This window comes from Mobula hypostoma, chromosome 28, assembly GCF_963921235.1.
Source record: "Mobula hypostoma chromosome 28, sMobHyp1.1, whole genome shotgun sequence".
In the NCBI taxonomy this organism is placed as follows: domain Eukaryota; kingdom Metazoa; phylum Chordata; class Chondrichthyes; order Myliobatiformes; family Myliobatidae; genus Mobula; species Mobula hypostoma.
The window spans coordinates 22,811,243-22,826,090 of record NC_086124.1 but is presented as its reverse complement, the minus strand read 5'-3'; the positions used below and the strand labels follow the sequence as shown (position 1 = coordinate 22,826,090).

Genomic DNA, 14,848 nt, shown 5'->3' with positions numbered 1-14,848 from the left:
CGAGCTGCCAGCACAAGTGGTGCATGCGAGCTCGATTTCAACTTTTAAGAGAAGTTTGGACAGGTACAGGGATGGTAGGGCTATGGAGGGCTACAGTCTTGGAGCAGGTCGACTGGGGTGGGCAGTTCAAATTCTTCAGCACAGACTAGGCGGGCCAAAGGGCTGTTTTGTGTGCTGTAGTTTACTAAGGTCCGTGCAGGTATCTCAGTGTCTACGGACAGCTTCTCAGTGACAAGGAGACTCTCAGATGCTTGACAAACTCACAGTTTAATCCCATTGCTTTATACATGTCTGAGAGTGACCCGTGAGGGGCTACATGTGCCGCTACACAAGAAGCCGCGGTCGGGAGAGCATTACAGTCCCCCCCACCCACCCCCCTACACTGTACACCGATATCACACACCAGGCAGCCAGGAAGGCCAACGGGTCTGCGACTTTCCCAGGGGACGACTGGGGAAACGCATTCATTCCGGGCGGATCGAGGACTCCACCATGGATGTGGCCTGGAAGTCCAGGGAAAATGGACTGGAGAGATGAGAGGGAGGGTGTGGGAAAAATGAGCGGGGGGGGGATAATTGAGAGGGGCAAGGTAACCCCAGGGTGGTGGGAGGTAATGGGGGAGGAACAAAGTAGTGGAAAGGGTTAATGGAGAGGGAGATGAGGTAATGGGGCAAAGGGAGGGAGGGTAACAGTGTTGATGTAATAGGGAGCGGTAGGAGGGGATTATGAAAGGGGAGCGGGAGGAGGTCACAGGGAGGGAGAAGGAGGGGAGATAGGTAATGGCAAAACGGCAAGGTAATGGGGTGAAAGTAATGAGGAAAGGGGCAAAGTGAGGGGGAGGTAGTGGGATAAGGGGGTTAACCAGGAGGGAGGAGAGGTATTGAGGGGGCAAGGGGAGGGGGGGGAGATAATGAGAAGGGGCACAATGAGGGGGAAAAGTGGGGGGGTAGGTGACGAGAGGGAGAGGAGGTAGTGGGATGGGGATGAGGTGATGGGAAGGGGCGGGAATGGAGAGGGTGGGTATTGGATGTCCCACACCCTGACTCCAGGAACAGGCCTTCAGACCAAACCTTCCCCCCACTCCACTTACACCCCCACCCCAAAGCCCTAAATATTCCACCTCAGACGGCCCCACAGTGGGACAGAGGGAGAGAGTCCCACCCTCATCCCTCACGGAGGGAGCCCAGGTCCAAGGGGAGGGGCTGCCCCTCACTGTCCCTTCCCACCAGGATGGGATGGAGATGTGGGCAGGATAAGGGTCAGGTGGGGGTGGGGGAATGGTGACCCCAGAAGGGGCAGGAAGAGCCAACGAACACCATTGGCTGGTTAACAGAATGGAGGAGCCGAGATAACAGGGTGGAGTCAGTAACTGAGGCTGGACACGGTTCTGCGAGGTTCTCTCCCCCACCCCCCTCCCTCCATCCCATCCCAAAACATGGCCCCCCCGCCCCCCCGATCGTCCAATCAGCACCAGCGACTGTGGTCGGCAACCCTGGGCCTTTGGGTCAGAACCTCCGGCGTCCGCCAGTCGAAGGTGGGTCCACGGTGGGAGATCGAGGGCCAGTCTGCCCCTGCGAGGAGAAGGGAGAGGGTGAGTGATGAAGGGGCAGGGTTCACACACAGACACCCCTTCCCCAAACCCCTCACACACACATTGGGTCTGTCAGCGACATCTCCGCACCACACCAGGCACATGTTGTGTGACCCTACACACACACACACACACACACACACACACACACACACACACACACGCACGCGCACACACACACACACACACTCCACAAAAAGAGGTCAATAAAAATAATTGAACTGTGGGGAAGAGAGTCGAGCCTCACGCAATGCTGATATTGGGAACTAGTTCTGATTCAGTGAGCCAAACGCTCTCCACACCGCCCCCCCACCTCCCCCATGGCTGACTGACACCCTTATCCCACCCCTGTATACAGCCCTGTGCCTCTGACACCAACACCACTCTCTTCCCCCGATTAGACATCACTCCCCATCCCTGCAGTTCGTTAAACCTCAGCCATCCAGTTACTGACGTCCCCACATCCCACCTGATACCCACATGCTCAGTCCATAGATGACTCCCCTTCCCCTCCCTCAACCACCCCCACCCCACCCAACTGCTGCTCCTTCTCCACACCTTCCCTTTAACTCCGCGCTGGGGGCAAGGACCCCAAACAGGCCCCGAATCAAGAGCAGTGAAGTGGGGGGGGGGGGCAGCCCTGGTGTGGGCCAGCACAGTCAAGATGGGCAGAACAGCCTCTTCTGTTCCAAATGACTCTAGCTTAACAGCCCCCGCCAACCATTAGTTCCCCTGGGTTGAGGTCCGGTTTACAACAAGGATAAACAGTCACAGTCTCCAGTCCTAATTTGGAGTTTTGTGTGCTGTTTTGGTCTCCTATTACAGGAAAGACATCAATAAGATTGAAAGAGTGCAAAGAAAAATTACAAGGATGATGCCAGGACTTGAGAATCTGAGTTACAGAGGAAGGTTGAAAAGGTTAGGACTTTATCCCCTGGAGCGTAGGAAAACGAGGGGAGATTTGATAGAAGTATACAAAATTGTGAGGGTTATTTCACTTGTCAGTTTATGAATATGTAATCAATCTGTGGATGTAAGCTATGTATTCATATTAACTGTAGTTTATTTTAACTTATTCTTGTGTTTTCTGTGCTGCATCAGATCTGGAGTAACAATCATTTAGTTCTCTTTTACAGTTCGCGAGAAGTGACATTAAGTGATCTTAAATCTTGATAGGGTAAATGTAGGCAGGCTCTTTACAGTCATGGAGTCATACAAAAGTACAGCACAGAAACAGGCCATTTGGCCCCTCTAGTCCATGCTGAGCCATTTAAACTGCCCACTCCCATCAACTTGCACCAGGACCATAACCAGACATCCCACCCTGCAAAAACTCATTTCAGGGAGGTAGCACCATCAATTTGCGGGACACTCCCGGAACGTCCGAGAGAGGTGGGATGTCTGCAATAGAGTAGCTCCTTAGCAGCTAGCCAGCTAGTTTAAATAACGTTAGCTATGCTAATGAACGAATGACACCTGTTAAACTCACCTCAACATGTCTTTTACAGTCTTAACCCACCATGGGCAATAGAAAAATCACTGTTGCAAACTCTCTCGCTCTCGTGAGCAACACTGTCATTATTTTTGACCCCTCTTAGGCAGGGGTACACTTCAGTGTAGTCTGGGGTGATGTACTTTCTATATTTTCTTTTTTTGGAGCACTCTGCCACTTTGACTTTTTTGGAACTCTCTTGTTCTTGCTCTCTCTCTCTCTATCTATCTCGTGCGCACGCTCGCTCTCTCGGGCTTGCTTTCTCGCTCTTGTGCTCACTCTCTCATGCTCGCTCTCAAAAAAATCAGTTTCCGGGACTTTGTATATAATTTGCGGGCATCAGGGAACCACTATTAATATGCGGGAGACTCCCGGAACTTCTGGGAGAGGTGGGATGTCTGCCATAACCCTCCATATCCCTACCATACATGTACCTACAAATTTCTCTTCAATGTTGAAATCGAGCTCACATGCACCACTTGTGCTGGCAGCTCGTCCCAGACTCTCACCATTCTGAGTGAAAACGCTTCCCCTCATGTTCCCCTTGGACATTTTACCTTTTACCTTTAACCCATGACCTCTCAGTCGAAAAGCCTGCTTGCATTTACCCTAATAATTTTGTATCCCTCTATCAAATCTCCTCTCAATCGTCTATGTGTCAAGGAATAAAGTCCTAACCTATTCAATCTTTCCTTATAACTCTGGTCCTCCAGACCCTGCAACATACTTGTAAATTTTCTCTGTACTCTTTCAATCTTATTTACATCTTTCCTGTAGATAGATGAGCAAAACTGCACACAGTACTCCAAATTAGGCCTCACCAATGTCTTATACAACTTCAGTATAACTTCTCATCTCCTGTACTCAGTGCTTTGATTTATAAATGCCAATGTGCTAAAAGCTTTCTTTACGACCCTACCTACCTGTGTTGCCACTTTCAATAAATTATGGAACTATATTCCCAGGACCCTTTGTTCTACCACACTCCTCAATGCCCTACTGCTCACTGTGTAAGACTTACCCTGGTTGGTCCTACCAAAGTGCAATACCTTGTATTAAACTCTGCATTAAACTCCATCACCCATTGTTCCAGCCGGTCCAGATCCCACTGCAAACCATGATAGCCTTCCTGCTGTTCACCGCACCCCCAATCTTGGTGTCATCCGCATATTTGCTGATCCAGTTAACCGCATTATCATCCAGATCACTGAGATAGATGACAAATAATAACTGATCCCTGCGGCACACCACTAGTCACAGGCCTCCAGTCAGAGGGGCAACCATCTACTCTCTTGGCTTCTCCCACAGATCCAATGTCTAATCGAGTTTACTAGCTCATCTTGACAGCTGAGTGACTGAACCTTCTTGAAGAGCTTCCCATGCAGGACCTTGTCAAATGCCTTACTAAAGTCCACGTAGACAACATCTACCGTCTTGCCTTCATCCACTTTCCTCGCAACTTCTTTGAAAAACTCTAAAGGATTGGTTAGACACAACCTCCCAAAGCCATGTTGACCATCCTTAATCAGTCAGTGTCTATCCAAATGCTCATATATCTGGTCCCTCAGAATATCTTCCAATAACTTTCCCACCGCTGACATCAGGCTCACTGGCCAATTGTTTCCTGGTTTATTTTTCAAGCCTTTCTTGAACAACGGAACTACATTGTCGATCCTCCAGTCCTCTGGTACCTCAACTGTCGCTGAGGAAAATTTAAATATGTCACACCCCCTCCTCTGTAATCTGTATCTGGTCCATGAAGTTGATCGCGCTTTGCCTCGTTTCTATAGACTCTATGTCCATCTCCTGAGTAAATACAGATGGAAAAAATTTATTTACAATCTCCTCCTGCTCTTTTGAGTTCAGACTTGGATTACCATTCTGGTCTTCCAGAGGACCAATGTTTTCCCCTAGCAATTCTTTCGCTCTTAACCTACCTGTAGGGTCCTTTAGGATTCTCCTTCACTTTGTCTGCCAGAGCAACATCATGCCTTCTGTTAGCCCTCCTGATTTCTTTCTTAAGTGTTATCTTGCAGTTCTTATACTCCATAAACACCTCACCTGTTCCTACCTGCCTATACCTGCTAGGCACCTCCTTTTTTCTCTTAACCAGGGCCTCAATATATCTTGAAAACCAAGATTCCCTGCACCTTATCTTTACCTTTTGTTCTGACAGGCATGTACAAACTTTGTACTCTCAAGATTTCACTTTTGACGACCTCCCACTTACCAAGTACATTTTTTTCCACAAAGCAGCCTGTCCCAATCCACACCTGCAAGATCCTTTCTGATGCCCTGGAAGTTTGCCTTCCTCCGATTTCGAATCTCAACCCGCAGACCAGACCTATTGTTTTTTTCGCATATTTACTTGGAAACTAATGACATCGTGGTCACGAGATGCAAAGTGTTCCCTCACGCAAACTTTCTGTCGCCTGCCCTGCCTCATTCCCGAATAGAAGATTCAGTATCACACTCACTGTCATTGGGACTACTATGTACTGATTAAGGAAACTTCCCCGAACACAATTCTAAAGCTCTATCCCATCTAGTCCTTTTACGGTATGGGAGTCCCAGTCAATATGTGGAAAGTTAAAATTACCTACTATAACAACCTTGTGTTTCTCACAACAGTCTGCTAATTTGTTTTTCTAATCCCTCGGACTGTTGGGTGGTCTGTCAAGGTGGTCATACTGTCCATTCAGGTTAGGTGAGCCTAGAGGTCACAGGTTAAGAGTAAGAGGTGAAATATTTAAGGGGAACCTGAGGGGTATCATCGCTCAGTGTGGAATGGGCTGCCAGTGGAAGTGGTGGTTGTGGGTTCACTTGCAACATTTAAGAGAAGTTTGGATAAGTACACGGATGGCAGGGGTATGGGGGACAATGGTCAAGCTGTGGGTTGATGGCACTGGGTAGAGTAGCAGCTTGGCACAGACTAGATGGGACGAGGGGCTTGTTTCTGTGGAGAATCTGGGGTGGGGGAGAGAGAGTTGGTGGCATCGTTGTAAATGGTCAGCACAGACTTGATGGCCTGAAGGGCCTGTCGCTGAGCTGTGAGACAGTCCTCACTGCTCCGCTCCCCACTCAGAACCTTTGGTCAGCGTGTGGTTGGGTTGGCGCATTCAGGAACAGGGCAAGCAGGCCGAGTGTTCACCTCCTCTCCCCGTGTCCAGCAGCCCTGAAAGAGATCTTGTTACTTTTTCCCGCCCCGGACAGAATGTCCAAGCAGGCTGCCTTCCGTAGTGAGGGGGAAACTGGCCTCCAATCCAGTGTCCAGTAGCTTCAGGATGGTCCTTTTGGCTTCGTATCTCTGTCTCACAGATTGAGGATGGGCCAAGCGGCTCCTATCCCAGTCCTAGAAACAACCAATTAGCCTCCTATCCCATGCCCAGCAGCCCCCAGATGGGCCGAGCGGTCCTCCAGCCCTTACCTGTAGTGTGGTGACGCCGGTGCTGTCCCGCCGCCCGCACGTACCAGTCTCGCAGTCCCTCGAGCGCCAGCGCCCGGTGCAGCTCGCGGTCCCGGTCCCGCTCTGACAGGCGGGCACTGGGACCCGGGGGAGGCGGCCGCTCCGGCCAGCGGCCCGCGGCCAATCGGAGCGCTGAGCTCCCGGCCCCGCCCCGCGAGGCCCCGCCCAGCACCTCCGAGCTGCTGCTCCGCCGGGTCCCGCCGGCCGCCAACGTTCGCTCTGCCCCCGTCTCACTCCGGGATTCCAGCGGGGTGTCCCAGCCGTCAGCACACGGGCTGGGAAGAGAGGGCCTGGAGCCGGGGGGTGGGTGGAAAAGCGGGGGTAATGAGAGGGATGGGATGGGGTGGGGTGAATTGGGAGAGTCAGGGTAGGAGCAGGATAGGACGTGTATAGAAATGGCAGGGAGAGGAAGGGGGAGGATTAAAGAGTGTGTGAAGGTATATGGGGCAGGGGGAGAGGGAGGATGGGAGGGAGCAGACAGCATTTTAGGGGGGAGGGGTTGGGAGGGGCACATGAATGTGGGGGAAAAGTACCCGCGGTAGTGCGAGTTGGAGAGCGAGAGTGATTGAAGAGAGGGAGGTGAAGAGGTTGATTGGTGGGGTGGGAGGGGAAAATGTTGATTGGTGGGGTGAGAGGAGAAGGGGTTGATCGGTGAGGTGAGAGGGGAAAGTTGATTGGTGGGGCGAGAGGAGAAGGGAGTGATTGATAGGGTGAGAGAAGGGATGATTGGTGGGATGAGAGGGGTAGGGGTGATCAGTGGGCAAGAGGAGAAGGGGTGATTGGTGGGGTGAAAGGCAAAGGGGGAGATTGGTGGGGGAGAGGGGATGGGGTGTTTGGTGGGGTGAGAGGCATTTGGGAGATAGGTGGTGCAAGAGGGGAAGGGGTGATTGGTGATGTGGGATTGTAATGGAGTTGAGGGTGAAGACAACCAACACATCAGGCAGCAGAAAGTGACCCCTCCCTCACTGAGCAAAGTCATCTGTGCATCCTCCTCTCTCTTTCCCCTCCCCAGTGCTCCTGGACTATGTGTACCATTAACCACCACCCCCTTCACCCGACCCACGCCTCCGTCAACCGGGGGGGAACCTGGGGAAATGCCCCCCCACCTCTCCATCCCTCCTCTTCTAAAGACCGGCCCAGCTCCCTGGTAATGATGAAACTACAGCCCACAAACACCCCTCCCCCAACATTAAGCCACGTCAGTTCCAACTCTGCCGCTCCCCCCTGTGCAGCCCAGTGCCCCCGTCCCGGGACTCTCACCTGTGCCTGCCTGCCCTGTCCCGGTACACGATGGGAGAGCAGGGCTCACTGCGTCTGCCAGCCCCCGACACACTTCTCTGGAGCATCCTGCAGAGGGAGGGAGAGGACTCGCTGAATAACAAAACAGTGTGGGAACAAGCCATTCGGCCCATCGTGCCTCTGCCAAGCATGACACCAAATTAAATCCCAACCTACATTATAAACATGAAAGTACTCTGCAAAAGTCTTAGACACCCTAGCTATGGTGTGTGTGTATATCATAGCTAAGGTGCAGTAATTTTATATATTGCACTGTACTACTGCCACAAAGAAATAGTTTCATGACATATGTGAGTGATGATAAACCTGATTCTGGTACGGGTCTCTATTGTGGACTGAGAGTGGGAAGGGGGCAGGGAGGGGGGAGTCAGGGTTGGGAAAAGGGGAAGGGAGAGGAGAGGGAGCGGGAAGCACTAGAGAGACATTCTGTAATGATCAATAAATCATTTGCTTTGAAGTAAATACCCTTACTGGGGGTCTCAGGGCTGGGTGTGTCTGCACCCGCACCACCTCCCCTGCCCCGGCACTCCTTCTCTGCCACCTGTCCCTCACCCCTCCCACGGGCGCTCCACACTCGCCATTCCCAACATCTGGTGCTCCCGCCAGATTTACAAACTTGCTCTCCGCTCCGCGTTGACCAATACAGTCCTGTGCAAAAGCCTTAAGCCTCAGACCTTCTCACAGTACTGTGTATGTCATCGTATACTACCCTGAGATTCATTTTCTTGCAGGCATTTACAGGAAAGTGAAATACATACAATAGAATTTACAAAATCTATACATAAAGACCAGCAAACAAACCAGCAAAAGACAAATCTGACAATTAATAATAAAAAAAAATATTGAGATCATGAGTAGGAAAGTCCTTGAAAGTGAGTCTGGAGGTTGTGGAATGAGTTCGGTGTTGAGGTGAGTGAAGTTATTTGTACCGGCTCATCAGCCTGATGATTAAAAGGTAATAACTGATCCTGAACATGGTGGTGTGGGAGTTGAGGCTCCTGTACCTTCTTCCTGATGGCAGCAGTGAGAAGAGATCATGGCCTGGGTGGTGGGGGTCCTTGGAGATGGACGATACTTTCTTGTGGCAACACTCCCTGTGCTCAGTGACGGGGAGGGCTGTGCCTACGATGGACTGGGCCGTGTCCAACACTTTCTGTAGAATTTTTCATTCCTGGGCATTGGTGCTCCCATACCAGATCTGTGATGCAGCCAGTCTGGATATCTGCATCTTCACACTAACAGGTCTAAAAGTTCCTTAAAACATTTCTTGTCCTATTCCCCTCTACCACCACCCATGACAACACATTCCAGGCACCCACCACTCTCTGTGTAACAAATTTATCCCTCGCACCTTTAAAATTTTCTCTCATCTTAAGTACTGGATTATAACTTATCGACCTCGTGATAAAGGTTCTGCCTGTCTAGCCTGCCTATGCCCCTCATAATCTCATAAACCTCTATCAGGTCTCCTCTGCTCCAAATAAAACAACCCAAGTTTGTCCAACCTCTCCTTATATCTCCTGCTCTCTAATCCAGGCAGCATTTTGCTGAATCTCTTCTGCTCCCTCCCCAAAGCCTCCACACCCTTCCTGCCATGGGGTGAGCAGAGCTTGTACCAATGTCTTGTACAGCTACAACCCGACTTTCTAACTCTGCCGTGGATGGTCTCGAGCCCGGCTGTAAAAGGAGGAGGGTTGGCATGGGGCTAGCAACCCTCTCCTCTACTCTCTGTGTACCCATGAATGTGTCGCCACCCACAGCTCCAATCTGCTAATTAAATTTGCTGATGACACTACACTGATTGGCTTAATCCCAAATAATAATGAGGCAGTTTACAGAGAGGAAGTTGTCACCCTGACACAGTGGTGTCAAGAAAACAACCTCTCCCTCAATGCAAAAACAAAGGAGCTGGTTGTGGACAACAGGAGGAATGGACTAGCCCTTACTGACATCAGTGGATCTGGGGTTGAGAGGGTGAACAGCTTTAAATTCCTCGGCATAAACATCACCAAGGTTCTCGTGTGGTCTATACATACCAGCTGTGAGGTGAAAAAGGCACAACAGTGCCTCTTTCACCTCAGATGGTTAAAGAAGTTTGGTATGGGCCCCTCAAATTCTAAGAACTTTCTACAGGGGCACAATTGAGAGCATCCTGACTGGCTGCATCACTGCCTGGTATGGGAACTGTACTTCCCTCAATCGCAGGACTCTGCCAAGAGTGGTGCGGACAGCCCAGCGCATCTGTAGATGTGAACTTCCCACTAGTCAGGACAGGTGTGTAAAAAGGGCCTGAAGGATCATTGGGGACCCGAGTCACCCCCAACCACAAACTGTTCCAGCTGCTACCATCTGGGAAATTGTACCGCAGCATAAAAGCCAGGACCAGCAGGCTCCGGGACAGCTTCTTCCACCAGGCCCTCAGACTGATTAATTCACACTGACACAACTGTATTTCTATGTTATATTGACTATCCTGTTGTACATAATCTTTATTATAAATTACTATAAGTTGCACATTTAGACGGAGGCATAACGTAAAGATTTTTACTCCTCGTGTATATGAAGGATGTAAGTCATAAAGTCAATTCAATTCAATTCATCCCGTAAAAACCTAGAGCTACAGAAACTCCAAATACCTCGTCTCTGGGAGAGGAAGAATCTTTGCCCGGTAGATGTACGAAATCATGCGGTGAAAGCAGAAGCCTCAGGGCCAGGATAGAGGGCTCTGGTGAGCTGCTGCCAGAGGCCTATGCCCCAGTCGGGGTGTTGGGCTTAGGAAGAAGAAGAACTCTTATCCTTGACACCATGACTGAGAAGGGCTACACCACCTTTACCACCCTATCTAATTTCACTTGGTCTTATCGAGACTGCGACACCATTCCATCACGGCTCTCAACCCAATTCTCCCGCCTTCTTCCCAGAACCTTTGGCAGCCGGAGCCTCAAACGTTAACCCTTTCACTTCCGGGATCATTCTGGTGGACCTCCTCCGGACCTTCTCCAATGCCAAGCACATCCTTTCACAGATGAAGCAGCTCACAATACTCCAACTGCATGCAACAGATGCCACCCACAGATACACTGCTGATGCCACTGTTGTTGGGAGAATCTGAAATGGCAACAAGAAGGCGTACGAGGCTGGGGGCGTGGAGTGGGGATGGGGGAAGGTGAGACTGCCTGTGGAATATTGTGCTCAGGTTCGGCCGCCCTGCTATGGGAAAGATGCCATTAAATTGGAGTGTTGTGTGCAGTTTTGGTCACCTACCAACAGGAAAAGATGTAAATAAGGTTGAATAAGTAGTACAGAGAAACTTTACAAGGATGTTATGGGTCTGTTGCAATATGTGGAAAGATTGAATAGGTTAGGACTTTATACCCTGGAACTCAGAAGATTAAGAGGAGGTTTGATAGAGGTAGACAAATTTATGAGGGGTATAGATAGGGTAAATGCAAGCAGGCTTTTTCTACTGAGCAACACACATAAAAATTGCTGGTGAACGCAGCAGGCCAGGCAGCTTCTATAGGAAGAGGTATAGTTGACGTTTCGGACCGAGACCCTTCATCAGGACTAGCTGAAAGAAGAGATAGTAAGAGATTTGAAACTGGGAGGGGGAGGGAGAGATAGAAACCATAGAACCATAGAAACCGTAGAAAAACTACAGCACAGAAACAGGCCTTGTGGCCCTTCTTGGCTGTGCCGAACCATTTTCTGCCGAGTCTCACTGACTTGCACACGGACCATATCCCTCCATACACCTCCCATCCATGTACTGTCCAATTTATTCTTAATTGTTAAAAAGAACCCGCATTTACCACCTCGTCTGGCAGCTCATTCCACACTCCCACCACTCTCTGTGTGAAGAAGCCCCCTCTAATGTTCCCTTTAAACTTTTCCCCCCTCACCCTTAACCCATGTCCTCTGATTTTTTTCTCCCCTTGCCTCAGTGGAAAAAGCCTGCTTGCATTCACTCTATCTATACCCATCATAATTTTACATACCTCTATCAAATCTCCCCTCATTCTTCTACGCTCCAGGGAATAAAGTCCTAACCTATTCGACTTTTCTCTGTAACTGAGTTTCTCAAGTCCCAGCAACATCCTTGTAAACCTTCTCTGCACTCTTTCAACCTTATTAATATCCTTCCTGTAATTTGGTGACCAAAACTGAACACAATACTCCAGATTCGGCTTCACCAATGCTTTATACAACCTCACTATAACATTCCAGCTCTTATACTCAATACTTTGATTAATAAAGGCTCTCTTTACAACCCTACCTACCTGTGACGCCACTTTTAGGGAATTTTGTATCTGTATTCCCAGATCTCACTGTTCTACTGCATTCCTCAGTGCCTTACCATTAACCCTGTATGTTCTACCTTGGTTTGTCCTTCCAAAGTGCAATACCTCACACTTGTCTGTATTAAACTCCATCTGCCATTGTTCACCCATTTTTCCAGCTGGTCCAAATCCCTCTGCAAACTTTGATAGAATCCGAAATGATAGGAGAAGACAGGAAAGTTGATTGGCAAAAGGGATATGAAAGGATCATGGGACGAGAGGCCTAGGGAGAAAGAAAGGGGGAGGGATTCATTTTCATTTCTTTACTAACCATACAGTCAAAGTAAGAATTATAAAGATTAATCATTTAATTGCATATTGTGTACTGTTTGTTATTTGGGGGTACTGATTTGTAACAGGGGGCACATCACGCAGCGTCCACCCAAACGAGATTTCTTAAGTGTGGCCAGGCCGGGGGGCTAACATCCCCTATATTAAGCCACTAGCCGAAGCGAGAGTTACACATGGGTTGTCTTTGGGGACAGTGTCATCAGTTGCAGAGGGAGGCATTGCTGTGACAGCAGGAACTTATAAGATATTCTGCATGCCCCATTCCACTCTCACTGACTTCTATCAGTGCACCGCAGAAAGCATTCCATCCAGTTGCATTACAGCTCGGCACGACAACCGCTGTGCCCGAGACCGCAAGGAACCGCAGAGAGTCGTGGACACATCACGGAAACCAGCCTCCCCTCCGTGGAGTCCGTCTGCAGTTTCCTCTGCCCCAGTAAAGCAGCCAGCATAATCTAAGACCCCACTCACCCTGGACATTCAGAATCAGGTTTAATATCATGGGCATATGTCGAGAAATTTGTTGTTTTTGTGGCAGCAGTAGAATGCAATACAATAACAATAAAACCTGTGGATTTTTTTTATAAGCATTTGTTAGTCTCATGAGACCATGGATTTGCGCCTTGGAAAGTTTCCAGGGCGCAGGCCTGGGCAAGGTTGTATGGAAGACCGGCAGTTGCCCATGCTGCAAGTCTCCCCTCTCCACAGCACCGATGTTGTCCAAGGGAAGGGCATTAGGACCCATACAGCTTGGCACCGGTGTCGTCGCAGAGCGATGTGTGGTTAAGTGCCTTGCTCAAGGACACAACACGCTGCCTCAGCCAAGGCTCGAACTAGCGACCTTCAAATCACTAGACGAATGCCTTAACCACTTGTGAATTACAGGGAATATAGAAATATATCACTGTTAAATTAAATAAGTAATGCAAAGAAGTAGTGAGGTAGTCCCCATGGGTTCATTTTCCATTCTGAAATCAGATGGCAGAGGGGAAGAAGCTGTTCCTGAATCGTTGAGTGTGTGCCTTCAGGCTCCAGTACCTCCTCCCTGACGGTAGCAATGAGGAGAGGGCAGGTCCTGGGCAGTGGGGTCTTTAATGATGGACACTGCCCTTTTGGGGCATCGCTCCTTGAGGATTACACACAAAAGTTGCTGGTGAACGCAGCAGGCCAGGCAGCATCTATAGGAAGAGGTACAGTCGACGTTTCGGACCGAGTCCCTTCCAAATCCTTCTTGAGGATTGCCTGGATACTATAGAGACCCATGATGGAGCTGACTGAGTTCACAATTTTCCGCAATGCCACTGCCCCCCAACGCTCTCTCTTCTTCCCCCCCTCCCGTCGGGCAGCAGATACAAAAGCCTGAAAGCACGTCCCACCAGGGTCAGGGGCAGCATGCGTCAGACTTCTGAGCAGACCTCTGTATGATAAGATGGACTGTTGGCCTCGCAATCATTATGATCCTGCACCTTATTGTTTACCTGCACTGCACTTTCTCTGTAACTGTGACTCTTTATTCTGCATTCTGTTATTATCTTACCTTGTTCTACCTCAATGCACTGTGTAATCATCTGATCTGTATAAACAGTACGCAAGACGAGATTTTCACTATCTCGGCACACGTGACAATAACAAACCTATTCCAATGATGACTAGACTTGTAGTTGTATAATAGGTGATTACGATTTAATCTATATCCATACACTATGTGAAGAACTGGATAACAGGTCCCCTTATCTAAGAAAGGATGTGCTGGTTTTGGAGAAGGTCCAGAGAAGATTCACAATAATGATCCCAGGAGTGAAAGGGTTGACGTATGAGGAGTGAGTGATGGCTCTGGGCCTGTACTGGCCCGAATTTAGAAGAATGAGGGGGCCTCTCAGTGGAACATATCAAATATTGAAAAGTCTAGATAGAGTGGATGTGGAGAGGACTTCACACAGCTTCCCTTGCCTCCTCATTGAAATATTCCCACAACCAATGGACTTCTAAAGAATCTTCATCTCATGTTCTCGATATTTATTGCTATTTATTTATATATACATACACACAGTTTATTGTCTTCTGTGCCCTGCTTGAATGCCCCAGTTGGGCAGTCTTTCATTGATCCTGTTATGATTATCAATCAATCAATTTATTGAGTATGCCCACAAGAAAATGAATCTTAGGATTGTATATATATAGTTTGAAAATTAAATTTACTTTGAAATTTGAGAGGATGTTTCCTATAGTGGGGAAGTCTAGGACGGAGGAGGGCACAGCCTCAGAATAAAAGGACCTCCCTGAAGAACACAACCGAGGAGGAACTTCTTGGGCCAGAGGGTGGTGAGTCTGTGGAATTTACTGTCACAGACGGCCGTGGAGGCGAAGTC

The 14,848-nt window shown here is 49.2% G+C and overlaps 1 protein-coding gene across 4 annotated transcripts in view; it reads right to left on the bottom strand.

The window, feature by feature from the left end:
• Positions 1–1,424: 1,424 nt before the first annotated feature.
• LOC134339134 (coiled-coil domain-containing protein 120-like) overlaps positions 1,425–14,848 on the bottom strand; it is a 35,060-nt gene continuing 21,636 nt past the window's right edge. For all 4 annotated transcript variants that reach the window (XM_063035483.1, XM_063035481.1, XM_063035480.1 and 1 more), the window contains exons 8-10: positions 7,810–7,896; positions 6,511–6,839; positions 1,425–1,571 (exon numbers count right to left, since the gene is read on the bottom strand). In XM_063035483.1, the coding sequence (XP_062891553.1) occupies positions 1,465–1,571; positions 6,511–6,839; positions 7,810–7,896 (523 nt within the window). In that variant the 3' untranslated portion in view covers positions 1,425–1,464. The remainder of the gene's footprint in view (positions 1,572–6,510; positions 6,840–7,809; positions 7,897–14,848) is intronic.